The sequence below is a fragment of the Bufo gargarizans genome, chromosome 5 (assembly GCF_014858855.1).
Source record: "Bufo gargarizans isolate SCDJY-AF-19 chromosome 5, ASM1485885v1, whole genome shotgun sequence".
Classification (NCBI taxonomy): domain Eukaryota; kingdom Metazoa; phylum Chordata; class Amphibia; order Anura; family Bufonidae; genus Bufo; species Bufo gargarizans.
This window is the reverse complement of record NC_058084.1, coordinates 214,590,240-214,612,209: the sequence shown is the minus strand read 5'-3', so window position 1 is coordinate 214,612,209 and position 21,970 is coordinate 214,590,240. Positions and strand designations below refer to the sequence as shown.

The window sequence follows — 21,970 nt, the reverse complement described above, 5'->3', positions numbered from 1 at the left end:
AAAAAATTGGGGATCGAGAAGAAATGTGGGAAAGCTATTGAGGCACAAATGTTTGCCAAAAGAGTATAGCGGAAATGTGGGACAAAGTATTGAAGCTTAAATGTGGTACAACTTGTTTAAGCATTGAATCAAAGGAGGTGGCGCGCATCAATTAAAGAAGCATTTCAGAAATTTTAGTCCTGGTCACCTATGCAGAGCAGGGGTTTATTCATGTCTAAAATTGTATAATGTCAACCCAAGAATGTAACAGAAAAATTACAGAAATTAATTTATCTGTCTCTACTTGGTAGAGCAGGGGTCTATGACAGAAAACAATTGCTTGTCACCCGAAAATGTAAAATAAAAATTATTGAAATTTATTAAGCTGTCAACTAGGTAGAGGAGGGGTATATTACACCGAAAAATTGGTGAATTTGACCATAAAATGTAACTGACAAATTTTTTGTTTTTGTTTTTTTTGTTAACCGGCCATCAGGTATAGCAATGGTACTATACACCCAAAAATTGGTGAATTTCACTCAAAAATGTTAATGACAAAGTAGTGAAATTATATAAAATAAAATAAAACGCGTACAAAAAAAATTAGATTTATGAGGTGAAGTTCCATATGGAGTAGGAGGTGGACGTAGCGGACTAGGTGGAAGCGGCGGTGGAGGAGGACGAGATAGCCAACACAGGTTTTTGGTTTTAATTTAATTTTGTAAAATTAAGGTACACTCCAAAAGAGTGTGAAATATCCAAAATACAAACATGAGCAATTGCGCTGCAGTAGAACAATGGCTGCTTAGTGCCGGTATACAAGTCTATTCTGCACAAGGTACGGACAAGTCCTAAAGGGATCCATGCCTGGTTCATTTTAATGAACGTGAGCTTGTCCACATTGGCTGTGGACAGGCGGCTGCGCTTGTCTGTGATGACACTCTGCCGTGCTAAACACAGCACCTCCAAGGCGTCATTCAGTACGTGTAGGCGTGTGCACACATACTGCTCCACCATGCTGGTAAAATGCTGCCTCCTGTTAAGATGTTCCATATCAGCTGGTGGTGCTGGTGGTTGTGGCGTGCTGACAAAGCTTTTCCACATTTTGGCCATGCTAACCCTGCCTTCTGAGGTGCTGGCGGTGCCCCAGCTGCGTTGGCGACCTCATCCTCATCCTCTGCCTTCGCCTTCTGCTTCCACTTTGCCACTGCTGTCAGGTGGGAATGCCACCAGCAGCGCGTCTACCAGTGTGCGCTTGTACTCTCGCATCTTACGATCACGCTCCAGTGACGGAATTAAGGACCGTACGTTGTCCTTGTAACAGGGATCCAGCAGCGTGGCCACCCAGTAATCAGCACAAGTTAGAATGTGGGCAACTCGGTGGTCGTTGCGGAGACACTGCAGCATGCAATCGCTCATGTGTGCCAGGCTGCCCAGAGGCAACGAAAAGCTGTCCTCTGTGGGAGGTGTATCGTCTGTGTCCTCTGTATCACCCCATCCACACACCATGCCATGAGCTGGTCTGGGTGCCACCCTGCTGTGAACATGGTTCCTCCTCCTCCTCAATCTCCTCCTCCTCATCATCCTCCAGAACTGTGTCCTGGCTGGACAATTGTGTACCTTGGGTTTGTGGGTGCAGGAACCCACCCTCGGAGCCACTTGGGAATGACTGGCAGAAAACCCTACGCAAGTATCCCTCTTCCTCCTCCTCCTGTGCCACATCCCCTTCCATCATCACCAGGAGCATTTTTTCAAGAAGGCATAGAAGTGGGATAGTAATGCTGAGAACGGCGTTATCGGCACTAGCCATGTTGGTGGAGTACTCGAAACAGTGCAACAAGGAACACGGGTCTCGCATGGAGGCCCAGTCATTGGTGGTGAAGTGGTGCTGTTCAGCCAAGTGACTCACCCGTGCGTGCTGCAGATGAAACTCCACTATCGCCTGCTGCTGCTTGCACAGTCTGGCCAGCATGTGCAAGGTGGAGTTCCACCTTGTGGGCATGTCGCAAATGATGCGGTGAGCGGGAAGGCTAAAGTTGCGCTGCAGCGCTGACAGGCGAGCAGCAGCAGGGTGAGAACGCTGAAAGCACGCACAGACGGCCCGCACTTTATGCAGCAGCTCTGACATATCGGGGTAATTTTTAAGGAATCTCTGCACCACCAAATTCAGCACATGCGCCAGGCAAGGGATGTGCGTCAAACCGGCTAGTCCCAGAGCTGCTACGAGATTTCGCCCATTATCGCACACCACCCAGCCGGGCTTGAGGCTGACTGGCACAAACCATTCATCGGTCTGTTGTTCAAGGCCTGTCCACAGCTCCTGCACGGTGTGGGGTTTGTCCCCCAAACAGAAGTTTTAAAACTGCCTGCTGTCGTTTACCCCCTGGCTGTGCTGAAGTTGGTGGTGAAGGTGTTACGCTGACCGGATGAGGAGCTGGTAGAGGATGAGGAAGCGGAGTAGGAGGAGGAAGCAACAGGAGGCAAACTGAAGCACCCGGCAATCCTCTGTGGTGGAAGGACTTGCGCCAAACTGCTATCTGCCTCAGGCCCAGCCGCCACTGCATTTACACAGTGTGCTGTTATGGAGATATAACAGCCCTGACCATGCTTACTGGTCCACGTATCCGTAGTCAGGTGCCACAGATGGCGTTGTGCAGTGCACATCTGATTTTTGTCCCCTACTTGGTTGTAAAGGGAAGGGATGGCTAGCCTGGAAAAGTAGTGGCGGCTGGGCACGACGTACTGTAAGACAGCCACCGCCATAAGGCCTTTAAAACTATCCGTCTCCACCAGACGGAATGACCACATTTCAAAGGCAAGTAATTTAGACATGCTGGCATTCAGGGATAGGGATCGTGGGTGGGTAGGGGGGTACTTCCTCTTCCTCTCCAGCGTTTGGGATATGGAGAGCTGAACGCTTCTGTGGGACATTGTGGAGATGCTTGGTGACCCAAGTGTTGGTATTGCTGGCAGATCCTCTGTTTGCAGGGTGGCAGGTGGCACTGTCACTCCAGAGGTGGATGAAGAGGCCGCGACTGCAGCAGAAGAGGAAGCATAAGGAGCCAGAGACCTTTCTTGGTTTTTGAGGTGTCTACTCCACTGCAGCTCGTGTTTTGCACTTAAATGCCTGGTCATGCAGGTTCTGCTCAGGTTGAGAACATTTATGCCTCGCTTCAGGCTCTGATTGCACATTGTGCAAACCACTTGTGTCTTGTCGTCAGCACATTGTCTGAAGAACTGCCACCCCAAGGAACTCCTTGGAGCTGGCTTTGGTGTGCTCAGTCCCTTGCTGCGGTGGGCAGTAGGAGGCATACTGTCGAGGATGGCCGCTCCGCTTTTGCACCCTGCTCCCTCTTTTGCTGTGCTGGTGGCTCTGTGCGACCACCGCCTCTTCCGCCGAACTACATAGCTCACTCACATGCACTTGATTCCATGTGGGGTCGAGGACTTCATCGTCCTCCACATCATCTTCCACCCAGTCTTCACCCCTGCCTTCCTTGTCGGTCTGCACACTTTCAAAAGCCCCAACAGTTGGCACCTGTGTTTCGTCATCATCCGAGACATGCTGCGATGGTCCTCCCATGTACTCAACTTGAAAGATAAGTGGTTGGGCATCTCTTCCACTTCTGGGGCAGGGCTAGGTGGATGGCCCTGGAAAACCCTGCTAACAGAGTCATCAAAAAGCAGAAGAGACTGCTGCATGACTTGGGGCTCAGACTGCTTGGCTGATTTTCAAGGGGGTGAGGTGAAAGACTGATGGACATCGGCTGCAGGTGCCAACTGTGGTCTTTCAGCGGGAGACTGGGTGGGAGACAATGTGAAGGAACTGGATCCACTGTCAGCAACCCAATCTACTATCGCCTGTACTTGTTCAGGCCTCGCCATTCATAGAGCAGCATTAGACCCAACCGCTGCAGGTTTTGTCGCCTACTCTCACCTGAGGAAGGGGTTTCACTTGTAGCTGGCACAGATAGACCACGTCCTCTCCCTGCAACAGGTGCTCCATCAGCAGCACCACGACCTGGGCCACGTCCCTTATTTGAGGTTTTCCTCACATTTTTTCGAATTTAGGATCTTGCCCTAAATGGGTGTTTAATAGTAGAATAGAACGACAGTATGTAAAGGGTGTATCTCACACTGTCTGAACCAGTTTAGGCCTGAATTAAATATTTCTTTGCTCAAAATGGCTGTATTTCAAATGCCTGATTCAAGCCCCTGTATGTAGAGGGTGTATCTCACACGGCCTTAACCAGTGTAGGCCTGAATTCAATATTGGTTCACCAAATGGCGGTATTTAAAATCTCAATGTAACCCAAATGTATTAAGGGTGTATCTCACAATGACATCTGCATCAAAGGCTGCCAACTAAATTTTTTTTTGTGCCCAAATGAGTGTTTGTGTCACGGCTGGCGGTGGGGAAAACCCCCAGCCGTGCGGTGCCAGGAGAAGGTAGGGTTACCACTTGGCCGGGACCACAGAGTTAGGGAGCAGGTCACCTCCTATAGCGTCCCTTACGCTGACCCTGTCTCCTGTCTGTATGAGCCGACCTTGGTGGTAGGAGGGCTCATACGCCGGAACCTAAGAGTCCCTACAAGCCCTCAAGTCGGCCCTGAACTAGGGGACAGAGTAAGACGACCTGCTCCTCCTAGACACGGAGGAGCAGGAGTCTCAACGGCCAAGCAACACAGGGGGAACATCAACAGACATATGGAAATGACAGGTAAGTGAGACTAGTCCTGCACTTACCTGCCACAGACACACAAACCTGGAACCCATGAACCAGTGCTGATGTCCACAGCAACATAAAGGACACAGCACACACCAGACATACAAGGGAAACCAGGATACCATAAGCTGCACTAACAAGATAACCCCACACACACCTAGATAACACCAAGAAACATAGAAATTCCCAACACAGGTTTTATGACCAGAAGGATGGTCCTCACCAGGCAGATGGAGGAGACAGGAGGCTGCTCCAGCCAGCATGGCTGAGAGCAACCTACTGAGCCCAGCCAGGGACTGAGGCTTTATAGGCCAAGAGGCCCCACCCAACGATCAACCACACCCAGTGACATCACACACACTGGGAAGGAAGTTAACCCTTCCAGCACACAGAAGGGAAAACACACATATAAGGGGAAGTGCACATAATACATAACCCACACCAACCCACTCACCTGTTACCGCCAGCAACGGCATGCGTGGCCACCATGTTCTGGGGAACAGCCCGCAGGCCGAAACCCTGCCACCACATGCATACAACAACAGACGTTGCCGCGGACAACCACAGGTGAAGGGAGGTGTCTACGTGCATACAACACATAACCTCGTGCACCACAAAACGACAAAGGGAGTGCACATAAAACACGTTGCCAAGGGCAACCGCACGCACACTTGTTGTCCGCGGCAACCGCACCTGAGGCAAACAACTAAGTGCCCCAGCTGCGGTTGACGAACTCCCAAACCGCGGGCAACAGCATGCGGCACCCAAGGAGTCACGACCATGACCAGGGGTCGTGACAGTTTGTTTGTTTAACAACTGAATTTGACAGCAGTATATAAGCCTATAATTTCATACGTGCGGATGCTGCAAGGCCTGAAAATTAGTGTTTTCTGGCAAAAAAAAGTGTGTTTTTAAAACCCCAGAAAATGATGGGTGTATTTCTACCTTAAATTGCACACTGACTAATCCAGATGTTGTAGTTTGCCCAAAAAATTATGATTTGCAATGTCCCAAAAGCTCAGATGCAAAGCTGGTGCACTGAGCTTGCATAAAATGGCCGCCGCCACCCACCTAACTAACAGAATTATAGAAGTTATTTTTTATTTTATTTTTGGTCAATGGCCTCAGGGCAGGGTAAAACGATAGTGTCCTGCACTCACACAACTATTTGTCTGTAGATTGCTGAGTTAGATTGTCTCCTATTCTCTCCCTGAAATCGCAAGTCCAGCAGCATCCTCTTCCTACACTTGTAACAGCAGGGTGACATGCAGCGCTACGTGACTCAAGCTTATATAGAGCCTGGGTCACATGCTACTCTGGCCAATCAAAGCCATGCCATTAGTAGGCATGGTTGTGATGGCTTCTAAGGTCAGACAGTTAACCGCTTGTTGATTGGCTGCTCTGCAGCCTTTTTTAACCACCTCCGGACCGCCTAACGCAGATTCGCGGTCCGGAGGTGGCAGCCCTGCGCACAGTCACGCATATATGCGTCATCTCGCGAGACGCGAGATTTCCTGTGAACGCGCGCACACAGGCGCGCGCGCTCACAGGAACGGAAGGTAAGCGAGTGGATCTCCAGCCTGCCAGCGGCGATCGCTCGCTGGCAGGCTGGAGATCCGATTTTTTTAACCCCTAACAGGTATATTAGACGCTGTTTTCATAACAGCATCTAATATACCTCCTACCTGGTCCTCTGGTGGTCCCTTTTGTTAGGATCGACCACCAGAGGACTCAGGTAGGTCAGTACAGTCGCACCAAACACCACACCACACTACACTACACTACACTACACCCCCCCCGTCACTTATTAACCCCTTATAAACCCCTGATCACCCATGATCACCCCATATAAACTCCCTGATCACCCCCCTGTCATTGATCACCGCCCTGTCATTGATCACCCCCCTGTCAGGCTCCGTTCAGACGTCCGTATGATTTTTACGGATCCACGGATACATGGATCGGATCCGCAAAAAGCATACGGACGTCTGAATGGAGCCTTACAGGGGGGTGATCAATGACAGGCGGGTGATCACCCATATACACTCCCTGATCACCCCCTGTCATTGATCACCCCCCTGTCATTGATCACTCCCCTGTAAGGCTCCATTCAGACGTCCGCATGATTTTTACGGATCCATGGATACATGGATCGGATCCACAAAACACATGCGGACGTCTGAATGGAGCCTTACAGGGGGTGATCAATGACAGGTGGGTGATCACCCATATACACTCCCTGATCACCCCCCTGTCATTGATAACCCCCCTGTAAGGCTCCATTCAGACGTCCGCATGCGTTCTGTGGATCCGATCCATGTATCCATGGATCCGTAAAAAATCATGCGGATGTCTGAATGGAGCCTTACAGGGGGGGTGATCAGTGACAGGGGGGTGATCACCCTGATTACCCTGATCACCCCCTGTCATTGATCACCCCCCCCCCCCCCCGGTAAGGCTCCATTCAGACATTTTTTTTGGCACAAGTTAGCGGAAATTTTTTGTTTGTTTTTGTTTTTTCTTACTAAGTCTCATATTCCACTAACTTGTGTCAAAAAAATAAAATCTCACTTGGATGCACCATACCCCTCACGGAATCCAAATGCGTAAACATTTTTAGACATTTATATTCCAGACTTCTTCTCACGCTTTAGGGCCCCTAAAAAGCCAGGGCAGTATAAATACCCTACATGTGACCCCATTTCGGAAAGAAGACACCCCAAGGTATTCCGTGAGGGGCATATTGAAATTTTTGTCCTAAGTTAGCGGAAAGTGAGACTTTGTGAGAAAAAAACAAAAAAAATCAATATCCGCTAACTTATGCAAAAAAAATAAAAAATTCTAGGAACTCTCCATGCCCCTCATTGAATACCTTGGGGTGTCTTCTTTCCAAAGTGGGGTCACATGTGGGGTATTTATACTGCCCTGGCTTTTTAGGGGCCCGAAAGTGTGAGAAGAAGTCTGGGATCCAAATGTCTAAAAATGCCCTCCTAAAAGGAATTTGGGCCCCTTTGCGCATCTAGGCTGCAAAAAAGTGTCACACATGTGGTATCGCCGTACTCGGGAGAAGTTGGGGAATGTGTTTTGGGGTGTCATTTTACATATACCCATGCTGGGTGAGAAAAATATCTTGGTCAAATGCCAACTTTGTATAAAAAAATGGGAAAAGTTGTCTTTTGCCAAGATATTTCTCTCACCCAGCATGGGTATATGTAAAATGACACCCCAAAACACATTGCCCAACTTCTCCTGAGTACGGCGATACCACATGTGTGACACTTTTTTGCAGCCAGGGTGGGCAAAGGGGCACATATTCCAAAGTGCACCTTTCGGATTTCGCAGGCCATTTTTTACACATTTTGATTGCAAGGTACTTCTTACACATTTGGGCCCCTAAATTGCCAGGGCAGTATAACTACGCCACAAGTGACCCCATTTTGGAAAGAAGACACCCCAAGGTATTCCGTGAGGGGCATGGCGAGTTCCTAGAATTTTTTATTTTTTGTCACAAGTTAGCGGAAAATGATGATTTTTCTTTTTTTTTCTTTTTTCTTCTTTTTTCCTTACAAAGTCTCATATTCCACTAACTTGCGACAAAAAATTCTAGGAACTCGCCATGCCCCTCACGGAATACCTTGGGGTGTCTTCTTTCCAAAATGGGGTCACTTGTGGCGTAGTTATGCTGCCCTGGCAATTTAGGGGCCCAAATGTGTGAGAAGTACCTTGCAATCAAAATGTGTAAAAAATGGCCTGCAAAATCTGAAAGGTGCACTTTGGAATATGTGCCCCTTTGCCCACCTTGGCAGCAAAAAAGTGTGACACATCTGGTATCGCCGTACTCAGGAGAAGTTGGGGAATGTGTTTTGGGGTGTAATTTTACATATACCCATGCTGGGTGAGAGAAATATCTTGGCAAAAGACAACTTTTCCCATTTTTTTATACAAAGTTGGCATTTGACCAAGATATTTTTCTCACCCAGCATGGGTACATGTAAAATGACACCCCAAAACACATTCCCCAACTTCTCCTGAGTACGGCGATACCAGATGTGTCACACTTTTTTGCTGCCAAGGTGGGCAAAGGGGCACATATTCCAAAGTTCTTCTCACACATTTGGGCCCCTAAATTGCCAGGGCAGTACAACTACCCCACAAGTGACCCCATTTTGGAAAGAAGACACCCCAAGGTATTCCGTGAGGGGCATGGCAAGTTTTTAGAATTTTTTTATTTTTTGTCGCAAGTTAGTGGAATATGAGACTTTGTAAGAAAAAAAAAAAAAAAAATCATCATCATTTTCCGCTAACTTGTGACAAAAAATAAAAAGTTCTATGAACTCACTATGCCCATCAGCGAATACCTTAGGGTGTCTACTTTCCGAAATGGGGTCATTTGTGGGGGTTTTCTACTGTCTGGGCATTGTAGAACCTCAGGAAACATGACAGGTGCTCAGAAAGTCAGAGCTGTTTCAAAAAGCGGAAATTCACATTTTTGTACCATAGTTTGTAAATGCTATAACTTTTACCCAAACCATTTTTTTTTTGCCCAAACATTTTTTTTTATCAAAGACATGTAGAACAATAAATTTGGCAAAAAATGTATATATGGATGTCGTTTTTTTTGCAAAAATTTTACAGCTGAAAGTGAAAAATGTCATTTTTTTTGCAAAAAAATCGTTACATTTTGATTAATAACAAAAAAAGTAAAAATGTCAGCAGCAATAAAATACCACCAAATGAAAGCTCCATTAGTGAGAAGAAAAGGAGGTAAAATTCATTTGGGTGGTAAGTTGCATGACCGAGCGATAAACTGTGAAAGGAGTGTAGTGCCGAAGTGTAAAAAGTGCTCTGGTCATGAAGGGGGTTTCACCTAGCGGGGCTGAAGTGGTTAAAAAGCGCTAAAAAAGCACCGAACCCGAACTTTTACGGAAATGTTCGAGGTCCAAAAATCCTAACGTTCAGTACGAACCCAAACTTTACAACTTGTGTTCGCTCAACCCTAATAGGTAGATTAAACCTTTTTTTATAGTAATTTTATTAAGCAGGATTATAGATAGATAGATAATATATTTATATAACTGTTATTCATACATTAGAACATGCCGTGACATGTCTGTGAAGGTCGCAGAAAGTCATGCTATTTTTAAAACTTAAATGAGTTGTAGCCTGAATATACCATATTAGGGCTTGTCTGAACAGCTGGAAAAGGGGCGTGGCCACCTGTTACTTTGAGTTTGAGAAGAACAGTCCCCTCTTACTACTTACAGAGCCTCTGGTAAAGAGCTTCCTCCTTCTCTCAGAGCCCATTCAGTGAGGGCAGTGCCTACCTTCGCTGGAGCAGATTTGCAGGGCGGCCACTTGGAAGAGGGCCCCTACTTTTACTAAACATTATAGGCTGGATGTATTTGATAATGAGGACATGGCCTGTGGACCTAAGGTCCTGGGTGCTGTAGTCCCTCCCTGAGTTTTCTTTGTTAGTTCTCAGAGTCTGCTGTCATGGAGACGACTGGGGAAATGAGTATTGCACTCACCGGTAATCCGGTTTCCTGAAGTCTCCAAGGCAGCAGATATTTCCTGCCCTGTTTTATTTGATAATTTTCTTTTGGTTCTACCCTCTAAGGTCCATTCACACATCCGCAATGTGTTTTGCGGATCCGCAAAACACGAACAGCGGCAATGTGCGTTCCGTATTTTGCGGACCGCACATTGCCGGCACTAATAGAATATGTCTGTTCTTGTCCGCAATTGCGGACAAGAATAGGACATGTTCTATTTTTTCGAGAACGGAATTGCGGACGTGTGAATGGACCCTTATCCTGCCGATGAGGGGTAGGGGTGGGGTTTTTAACCTCTGTGCTTTTCTTTCCTGTCCTATCAGAGGAAGTCAATCTCAGAGTGTGCTGTCATGGAGAATTTCAGGAAACCGGATTACCGGTGAGTGTCATACTCTATCAGTGTTAAACCTCATCTGCAACTTCTCTGCCCAAGCCTCCAATCTATCCAGATCCTTCTGTAGCAGTATACTGTCCTCTTCCGTGTTAATTACTTTACATAGTTCTCTGCAAAAATGCATGAGCTCTGAGTTCAGAACCCATGTCCACCACCCCAACAACTGTTACCCTAACCCTAAACCTATTTAGAAAGTCCCACTGCCCCTGAAAATTTGGAACTTTCCTTTTAAATACTACTTTCAGCACCATCTGTCTCCATCATGGGACCTCTTCACATGACCTAAACCTCCTGGGAGCCCATACATTTTAGGCTTTACCAGTGGAGAGGTGAGTAAGAATGTGCAGGTAACATTAACCCTTCCACTGTCCACATCAAGGATATCAGGGATATTAGCTTAATCATTTCACAGACACACCACCAATTATGATGACATTAACCTGTTTACGGTCATGGACCTCCAGAGGTTTATTGCCTAAGACCATCAGGAATTCTGACATTAACCCCCTCACTGTCCTAAGAGGGTTCAACATTTATATCCAAAAAGTTCTCACTTAAAGGCTTGGAGGGAATATTGACAGTCGTTCACCTAAAAGTTTCATGTGAGTCACAACCAGCTAGTATGAAGAGAAGTTGGGAGTGATGGCCCAAGTTGAACTTTTACACCAGGGCCCATGGGCCTATAGCTACACCCCTGGCTGAATGTGGACTATTTCATATTGACTGTACTGTTCCCTGTGATTACAGACTTAAAACTAAATCTACTTTCACACTAGCGTTAGAAGAATCCAGCAGGAAGTTCAGTTGCCGAAACTGCCTGCCGGATCCGGAAATCCGTATGCAAACGGATATAATTTATTTTTATTTTTTCCGGATCAGTTGTCGAGACACACATCTCGTGGTCATGGAAAAGATGTTAGTCTGTTTTGAAAAGGGTCAAATCATTGGCATGCATCAAGCAGAGAAAACATCTAAAGAGATTGCAGAAACTACTAAAATTGGGTTAACTGTCCAATGCATTATTAAAAACTGGAAGGATTTGAGGAAGAAATGTGGCCGGAAAAAAAATCCTGAATGATCGTGATTGGTTATCACTTAAACATTTGGTGAAATCAAATTGAAAAAAAAAAAAACTGTAGAACTCCAGGGATATGTTTAATAGTGAAATGCAAGATCTTGGTGAAAAATTAATGCAACACTGGATGGAAATAAATCTTGTGACATTGCAGAAGCTTATCAAAACAATGCCACAGCAAATGCGTGCCATAATCAAAGCTAAAGGCAGTCCAACTAAATATTAGAGTGCGTGACTTTTTTTTTTTTTTTTTTTTTTTTTTTTTTTTGACAGGCAGTGTACATTTCAAAGGAAATTTAATGCGGAATTCGGCAAGTGCAGTAGTGTTCCGGGATTTTGTCTGTAATTTGTAATCTGTATTTTTGTCCGGTCAAATACCGTACAAGGGATGGAACTGAAGACATCCTGATGCATACTGAATGGATTTCTTTCCATTCAGAATGCATTGGGACAAAACTGATGGTTATTTTTTTTCCCGTATTGAGACCCTTTACCAGATTTTGATACCGGAAAAGAATAATGCTAGTGTGAAAGAACCCTTAGGCTAGTTTCACACTAGCGTTTTGGTTTTCCGTTTCTGAGATCCTTCATGGGCTCTCAGAAGCTGTCTAAAACGGATCAGTTTTGCCCTAATGCATTCTGAATGGAAAAGGATCCGCTCAGAATGCATCAGTTTGCCTCCATAACGTCAGCATTCTGCCTACAGCGTTTTCTGTCCACCATGTGCTGCTGAGCAAGACTGCTCTGGCCTGACCCACAATGTAAGTCAAAGGGGACCGATCCGTTTTCTCTGACACTAAAAAACTGATCCGTCCCCCATTGACTTTCAATGGTGTTCATGACTGATCAGTCATGGCTCTAGAAGACATAATACAACCGATCCGTTAATGACTGATGCATGCAGTTGTATTGTAACAGAAGCGTTTTTGCAGATCCATGACTGATCTGCAAAAAAACGCTAGTGTGGAAGTAGCCTAATTGTCAAACTACGTGTTTACATATGCTTGATACAATTATGGTGCGTCTCATCTGAAATATTTATTGTATAATTCATCCTCTACTATTTTATATTCTGTATCTCTGCAAGGGTTTAGGATGTGGAGGATTTAAAGTTGATTTTGTTAGGATCATATAGTATTTATAGTTAATACTATATTGTTATACACAGATGGTTTTTGTGTATATTATACACTCTTTTTTTTTTTTTTTTCATCCCATCTCCTGTCTTGTTCTTTGCTATTCTATAAATGAAAAATTGCAGTACTAGATAACTTGAGGAGAAGGGGATTATGGGTAATTCTAGATAAGAAAATTTGTAATTGAAGGGTACAGAGGGTCGTGGGACCTTCAATCTCTTGGTAGGTGAGGTTTCCACAGGCATTTGACAGATCATTCCCATACAGCTGCCATAACATATGAGCCACACACTAACCTCCCCTACATTAACACATTATTCCCTCCAGTAACTAACTAGATGTTGCATGCAAGCAGCTCATTGGCACTCTACAAACTCTTCTTTGTGGTCTACACTAAAGTGCCAAAGTGTAAGTTTATATTTACTTAGATGCATTTACTTGCCATTTGATATTCTATCATCATAGGAATATATTCCTTTGCACTCGCCTGTTACTTCAATACATGGACATGTAAATTTTATTTCACTACTAACAGTATTTTCCCTGTAGATCGAAGGACTTCGATGGTTTTGGCAAAAGTTTGGAAGGACTTTTACATCTGTACAGTATTCCAGGCAACAGGTATATTCCATGCCATATTACTGTGCCACAAAGTATTGTTCTAAAAGTGTATTATGAGTGTGAGGTCACTTTTACTATTTAAATAGGTTCTCCAGGATTTTCATATTGCTATCCTACATTCAAACATCCTCAAACAGCTGGTTAGCATGGGTTCTGGGTTTTGGAACCCTGCTGATCTCATATTGATGACTTATTTTGAGATTAGGCCATCAATATAAAAATATGAAGAGGACTGCTTTAAGCCTTTAGATAGTATACCTGGTGGAAGTGTTTTCTTTTACATGTAGACTTAAAGAGGACCTTTCACCAATTATTACATTGTGAACTAAGTATACAGACATGTAGAGTGGCGCCCGGGGATCTCACTGCACTTACTATTTTCCCCGGGCGCCGCTCCGTTCTCCCGCGATTCCCTCCGCTATCTCCGGTCACAAAGTTATGGTAGGCGGAGTCTGCCGTTGTTCTTCTGTAGCGATGGCCAATCGCGTTGCAGAGCTCACAGCCTGGGAGAAAATAACCTCCCAGGCTGTGAGCTCTGCGCTGCGATTGGCCAGCACTAGAGCAGAACAAGGGCAGACTCCGCCTACCATAACTTAGTGACTGAAATCTCTGCCTACTATAACTTAGTGGCCGGAGATACCGGAAGGCATAGCAGGAGAACGGAGCGGCGCCCAGGGATAATAGTAAGTGCAGTGAGATCCCCGGGCGCCGCTCTCCATGTCTGTATTCTTAGTTCAGTGTCATAATCTGTCTTTAAAAGGGGTTTTCTGGAACTTTTTATATTGATGACATACACATAGGCTTACATAATAGAAACCACCCATAAATGGCCCCATTTTCGAAACTACACCCCTCAAGGTATTCAAAACTTATTTTACAAACATTTTGTTAACCCTTTAGGTGTTTCACAAGAACTAAAGGAAAATGGAGATTACATTTCAGAATTTAACTTTATTGGGAGATTTTCCATTTTAATCAACTTTTTTTTCTGTAACACAACAAGGGTTAACAGACAAACAAAACTCAATATTTATTACCCTGAATCTGTAGTTTACAGAAACTCCCCATTTGTGATCATAAATATGGGCACACAGCAGGGTGCAAAAGGGACTAAGCAATATATGGTTTTTGGAAGGCAGGTTTCATTGGGATAATTTTAAGTTGCTATGTCCCATTTGAAGACACCCTGTACCCCCTGCGGTAGAAACTCCCAAAAAGTGACTCCATTTGGAAACTACCAGATAAGGTGGCAGTTTTGTTGTTACTATTTGGAGGTACATATGATTTTTGATTGCTCTATATTACGCTTTTCCAGGACGTCCCTCCATGACAGTACCCACTGGAGGATGTCCTATTGGATCTCTGTAGGGACAGGAAGCGTGAGAGGTTAAAAGGCCCCTCCCCTACCCTCCCACCAGTGTTCTTCCTGTCCCTACAGGGATAGGAGCAGTGAGTGGATCCCTGCTAAATGTAGGGAGCTAACACTAGGCCGAGGCTGGTCGGGGGGCTCTTGCCTCTCCTCTTCAGCCTCCGTGAGGCCTAAAAGCCAGCACCCCTCTGGGAAGGGGTCCCCTAGCTTGTCCGGTACCTTTTTTTCCTGGAACAGGCCGCAGGTACCTGGACGCTGAGCGGCTTCTCCGACGGAGCTCTGCGCTCAGCAGCGGCTCCGCCCTCCTCGATGACGCGATCGGCGTCACTTCCTGTGCGACCTGGAAGTGACGCGTCCAAGATGGCGGCGCGCATACATGCTGGAGGCCTCGGTTTGGGGCCTCGCATGTGGGGTTGATTTTTCTATGGAAGAGTCCCCCAGAAGAGGAGGCGGTCCCGGCGGCGATGAGGGGAGGGCCTGTAAGGTAGGAACCTTATTTAAATGCTATGATGTGTGCTTATGTGGCGGTTGCATCATGGAGGCCCAAGGTGTGAGCAAGCTAGATGCAGTTGCTGACCCCCTCGTCCAGAGTAATGTAAGTAGTATCCGGCTGGCAGGTGTATAGTTCCCCCTAGGCTGGTTTTTATATCTCCTTCTCCCCCCATTAAGGTGGAAAAGGAGGCAGGACATAGACCGCATGGAGACACCAAGAAAAAAGCTAAGAAGTGTGCGACATGCACAAAAAAGCTGTCTGAGTCGTATAAGAAGGCCCTCTGCATGGATTGCTTAGCAAGGATCCTGAAGGAAGAACAACCATCCTTCCTGGAAGAGCTGAGAACCATCGTCAGGGAGGAAGTACAGGCGGCCGGAATGAATCAGCCCCCTTCTCTTCCAGTTCCCGCTTCCCCTCCGTCCAAGCGTACCAGGGTACACTTAGTATCGGATTCAGAGGAAGAAACCGGGTACCCTTCAGACGATCTGGAGGATCAGATCCCCCCGTTGGTGTCAGAGGAGCCTAGGAAATACCTGTTTTCCTCGGATCAGCTGGACTCGCTCCTTACTGCAGTAAGGCAGACCATGGCAGTTGAGGAGGAGGAGCCGAAACGTTCTATACAGGACGAGATGTTCGGCGGATTAAGGGCCAGGAAAAGAAAGATTTTCCCGGTGAATTCTTACCTTCAAGATCTGATCAAAGAGGAATGGGAAGAAGGTGACAAAAAACTCTATATTCCCAGGGAATTCAAGAGCAGACTGGCCTTCAATCCAGAGGAGACTAAACTTTGGGATGAAATTCCAAAAGTCGACATCCAGGTGGCCAAGGTGGTGAAGAAGACATCTATTCCATTCGAGGATTCTTCACAATTAAAAGACCTCATGGACCGGAAGATGGATGGACTCCTGAAGAAGGCCTGGGAATCCTCAGCGGCCACTATTAATGCTAACATTTCAGCAACCTCAGTGGCTCGAGCAATGTGCTTATGGCTGGAGCAACTGGAGGAGCATCTCAAGATGAAGACCTCCAGGGAGGAAATTCTTGAGTCCTTACCCTTATTAAAATTTGCTGCATCCTTCATGGCGGACGCCTCAGCAGAGTCCATTCGTTTCGCTGCCAGGAACGACGCTCTTACGAACACTGCAAGACGGGCCCTCTGGCTCAAATCCTGGACAGGAGACATTGCCTCTAAAAACAAATTATGCGCAATTCCCTTCACCGGAACATACCTTTTCAACCAGGTCCTCGATTCCATTCTGGAAAGCGCAGCCGATAAAAAGAAAGGGTTTCCAGAGGAAAAAGCAAAAAAGCCTGTGCAGCCCTTTCGTAAGACCTCCAAACAGTATACACCCTCAGAGAGAGGGAAAGGTAAAACAGGTAGATGGAGCTACCCTAAAGGAGGGAGAGGTAGGGGTTTCCTCTTCAATCCCAACTCAGGCCCAAGTAAGCAATGACATCAGGCCAGTAGGGGGCAGGCTCCGCTTATTTTGGGAATCCTGGACTCGGATTACCCAAAACCAGTGGATCCTAAAAACCATCCGAGAAGGGGTAAAATTAGATTTCCGTGGTCCTCCCCCGGAAAGATTCCTGGTTACAAAAGTCCATTCAGTGAGTCAGCAGAATCAATTAGGTCTGGACGTGCAGAAACTACTAAAATTAAATGCTATCGTCCAGGTTCCGGAAAATCAGAAATTTCTAGGTCATTACTCAAGTCTCTTTCTAATAAAGAAACCAGACGGATCCTACAGGACAATTATCAATCTGAAGTACCTGAACAAATCAATAACCTATCACAAATTCAAGATGGAATCCATAAAGTCGGCAATTCCGTTGATTTCAGAGGGAGACCTTCTATGCACCTTGGACCTGAAGGATGCGTATTACCACATCCCGATTCACCCCCTACACCAGAAATATCTCAGGTTTGCAGTCATTCAGGAGGGGACGGTTCTTCATTATCAATTCCAGTGTCTCCCCTTTGGAATCTCTTCAGCCCCTCGAATATTTACAAAAGTCATCACGGAAATTGTGGCGCATTTGAGAAAGCAGCAAATAAGGATTGTTCCATATTTGGACGATTTTCTTCTTATAGCCAACACGAAACAAAATCTAGAGGACAGTATTCATCAGACCTTAGCCCTCTTCAAGGATCTAGGTTGGGTGATAAATTACCCCAAATCCGACCTGGTACCAAACACCAAAAAACAGTTCTTAGGGGTTCTCTTGGACACAGAAAGTCAGTTCTCCTTCCTTCCAGAATCCAAACAGGAGATGATAAGGAGAAAGATATTGGCCTTCCAGAAACAGGAGGGTCATACTTTAAGGGAGGCAATGAAGATCCTTGGCCTAATGACTTCATGCATCTCAGTGATCCCGTGGGCCCAGTTCCATTCCAGGAGCCTACAGTCCGCAGTGCTGGCAGCTTGGGACAGGGATCATCAGTCCTTGGACTCGAAGGTAACACTTACAAAGCGGTGTCTAGATTCTCTATCCTGGTGGACCAATCCCGGAAACCTAAAGAAGGGGGTTGCCTGGAACCTTTCTCCTTCTATAGTCATCACCACGGATGCAAGCCAGTGGGGTTGGGGGGCCCATCTGGAAGGACATCTCTTCCAGGGCAAATGGTCCACCCTGGACAGCCGCAGATCATCAAACTACAGGGAGCTGAAGGCGGTATGGAAGACACTAATGTCAGCCGAATATATTCTCTCCAACCACCACATCAGAGTGCTGTCAGACAACATAACCACCGTATGTTACCTGAAGCGTCAGGGGGGTACCAGGAACCCTCTACTTCTGGAGTTATCCGAAAAAATATTTCACTGGGCAGAGAGGAAAGTCCTCTCGGTGACAGCGGTCCACTTAAAGGGGGCAGAGAACTCCGCGGCAGACTTTCTGAGCAGACACTGTCTCGATGCAGGCGAATGGTGTCTAAACAGGGAAGTTTTCCTTCAATTATGCCATCAATGGGGGTTCCCACAGATAGACCTATTTGCCTCCAGAAGGAACACCCAGGTAGATCAATTCTTCTCCCTGAACCCCAGAGACAATCCGAGGGGGGTAGACGCCTTATCCCAGAAATGGGACATGGAATTAGCTTATGCCTTTCCTCCGTTTCCTTTAATTCCGCTGGTCCTGAAAAAACTAAAGGCTTGCTCAGCGACCCTTATCCTGATAGCCCCAGCCTGGCCAAAGAGAGCCTGGTTTCCGCTCCTGACGGACTTACTCCTAGAAGACCCAATAACCCTTCCAGCAAGGAAGGACCTTCTCGTTCAGGGGCCCCTGGAACACCCGAATCTCGAGAAGTTAATGCTAACAGCCTGGATCCTGAAAGGCAGATCCTGAGAAGTAAAGGCCTTTCGGATAAGGTAATCTCAACCTTGCAGCAGAGCCGAAAACCGGTAACCTCTGCCATATACTTAAAGATATGGAAAAGGTTTTTATCATGGCTCGCAGACACTCATCCTGGAATCTCGGTCCCATCTATAGGCTGCATTCTGGACTTTTTACAGGCAGGGTTCGACCTGGGCCTAAAGCCCAGTACCCTTAAGGTCCAGATTTCGGCTTTGAGTAGTTTTCTTGACACCCCTCTGGCCGACCACAGGTGGATTAGGAGGTTTGTTAAATCGATTTCCAGATTAAGACCCACTGTTAGACAGACGGTTCCCCCATGGGACTTGAATGTAGTCCTAGAGAGTCTTTGTAGGTCCCCCTTTGAACCTATTGACCAATTATCAGATAAAATGCTTTCCCTTAAAGCAGTCTTCTTACTAGCTATTACCACAGCTCGTAGAATTGGGGAGATTCAGGCCCTCTCCATCAGAGAACCATTCTTGAGGATTCTGGATGACAGAGTCATTCTGAAATTAGACCCATCTTTCTTGCCAAAAGTGGTATCACCGTTTCACAGAGAGCAGGAAATAATTCTTCCCTCCTTTTGTACCTCCCCTAAGAATGCGAAAGAAGAAAGGTTCCATTGCCTCGACGTAAGAAGAACCATTCTCGCTTACCTCCAAAGGACGGAGCCGTGGAGAAGATCACAGAACCTCTTCGTTTCCTTTGGGGGAAAGAACAGAGGCAACAAGGCCTCGAAACAAACTCTAGCCCGCTGGATCAGAGACTTGATTCGAGAGACTTACTCACAGAAAGGACTTCCTTGTCCGTTCCCCTTAAGAGCCCACTCCACCAGAGCAGTCGCATCATCGTGGGCAGAGAAAGCAGATGCTTCTGTAGAGCAGATTTGCAAGGCCGCAACCTGGTCCAGTTTCTCTACATTCATTAAGCACTATAGATTAGATTCCCTGGCCAACCAGGATCTGGCATTTGGTCGCAAGGTCCTTCAGGCTGTGGTCCCCCCCTAGTTGTTTAGCTGGTAGTTCTCCAGTGGGTACTGTCATGGAGGGACGTCCTGGAAACGAAGGTTTAGTCTTACCGGTAAACGGTTTTCCAGGAGTCCGACATGACAGTACCCGTTATTTTCCCCCCCATAATTCTTTTCGGTTATTGCCAGGATCCTTAAAATTATCTTTCCGATGTGTGTCTAACATGGAAGTTTAATAAATACGTTGGATCCTATCTGGTGTAGTAATTGGAAAGAACACTGGTGGGAGGGTAGGGGAGGGGCCTTTTAACCTCTCACGCTTCCTGTCCCTACAGAGATCCAATAGGACATCCTCCAGTGGGTACTGTCATGTCGGACTCCTGGAAAACCGTTTACCGGTAAGACTAAACCTTCGTTTTGTGAGGTAAGGTAACAAAAAATGACTGTTCTGGAACAGTTAATTTTTTTTGTTTATTACCATCTACATAGGACCTGTTAGATTATGGAATTTTTATAGAGCAGATTGATACAGACTCAAAAATAGCAAATATGACTTTTTTTTTTGTTTCCATTTTACATAATAAAGAGAGAAAAATCATGTTTTTATGTCTCCATTTTCTGAAAGCCATATCATTTAAAATTTTCTGCCGATTGAGTATGAAAGAGTTGACGTTTTTATTGGTACCACTTTTGGGTACATATGATTTTATATAACACTTTTTGGGGTAAGGTGACCAAAAAAAGTTAGTTTTGGCACAAAAATTGAGCCCCTACATAAGTCAATCACTTTGAAAAAAAAATGGCTTTCAGAATATAGAGACACTAAAACATGATTTTTCTTTTTTCAAAAATGCTTTTGTGGTGTAACACAAAAACAAAGAAAAATAGACATATTAGGTATCACTGCATCCATAATTACATGCTCTGTAAAAATATCACATACTCCCCTATACAAACTATACAAAAGAGGAGAAAGGAGCTGATATCTGTGGCGCCGGGGTTGTTAGTAATTGGCTGTAGATATGGTCCAAGAGAAGTTAAATAGGGTAAATGTGAACAAAACTCTGGGTCCAGATGTCTTACACCCAAGAGTGCTTAACCCCTTAAGGACTTAGGACGTACCGGTACACCATGTTTGCTGAGTCCTTAAGGACCCAGGACGTATAGGTACTTTAAAACTACATTGCGTGGGGGTTAATCAGAACAGGATGTCCGCTGAAATCATTCGGCGATCGCAGCAAACTGCAGGTCAATTCAGACCTGCGGTTTGCGGCTTTTACCTGCAGCGGCTGCGGGTGGTGCCATCGGGTCCCCATGCGGCTGTAGGGGGGACCCGATGGCATGGGAGGCAGCGCGATGCCTTCATTAGGCTACTTTCACACTAGCGTTCAGGGCTACGCTTGGGAGTTCCGTTTGAAGACTCTCACAAGCGGCCCCGTGTTCTGGTTCTGACAAAGCTGCCAGTTCGATTTGATGTACTGCTCCAAATTAATTAAGATACGTGCACGGAGAGATCAGACAGACAACTCACTACATGGAGTTAATCAGTATCTCTGGTTTATTTCTGAAAAAAACAGACAATACATAGTTTTCACGAGAGGAGGGAGTGAGAGGGGGTGAAAGATAAAGTATATATTTTCTATTGGCTATGAACTCTCTACTTTTCTGTAACCTTGACGGCCAGAGGAAATTCCTTCTCCCTCCCCCACTTGTTCCTGGGTGAAACCGTTACTTCTTTCTTTGTAGCTGCTTGCTTGAGCTGAACGGAAACCACAAAGAAACACATGATAAAAACACAAATTAAGATTCTAGTTTATAGGTGTAGGCTGAATGCCTGGCCGCCATCTTAGCTCAACAAGCAAGTATCCATTTTGTATCAATAGTCCATAACAGTCCCCCCTTGGAGACTTGATTGTAGACTTTCCCTTCGCCTAGCGAATCCCCTGGGCATACCATTCGTATCCTCTTCACCCGCAGTGGCGACAACCTACCCCTTATAGGTAGGCTCCCGGTTGCTCGGACTTGTGGTAATACCCTGGGATTCATCTCAGCGAGGCATCATTGTGAGGAGGGGGAGCTGTGTTGAACGATGTTTCCTTCTGTCCTTCCTCATCGTAGAGGAGCATAATAGGTCGTTCATCAGTTTTCTTCATTCTTTTTGAAAAGCGGGTCACACAAATAAGAACGAGCTTAATCACTACATATATCACCAATATTATTAGGGCTACCTGCAATATTACCTGGACAATTCCCATTAGCCAACCTCCAATACCTTTGAACCAGTTATTGGGGTTAAGGGAAGAG

General features: G+C 45.9%; 1 protein-coding gene across 1 annotated transcript in view; it reads left to right on the top strand.

The window, feature by feature from the left end:
- The window catches only part of LOC122939389 (mediator of RNA polymerase II transcription subunit 1-like), a 130,415-nt gene that overhangs the window by 48,417 nt on the left and 60,028 nt on the right, over positions 1 to 21,970 (top strand). The window contains exon 4 of the mRNA XM_044295458.1: positions 13,412 to 13,483. Within this exon, the coding sequence (XP_044151393.1) occupies positions 13,412 to 13,483 (72 nt within the window). The remainder of the gene's footprint in view (positions 1 to 13,411; positions 13,484 to 21,970) is intronic.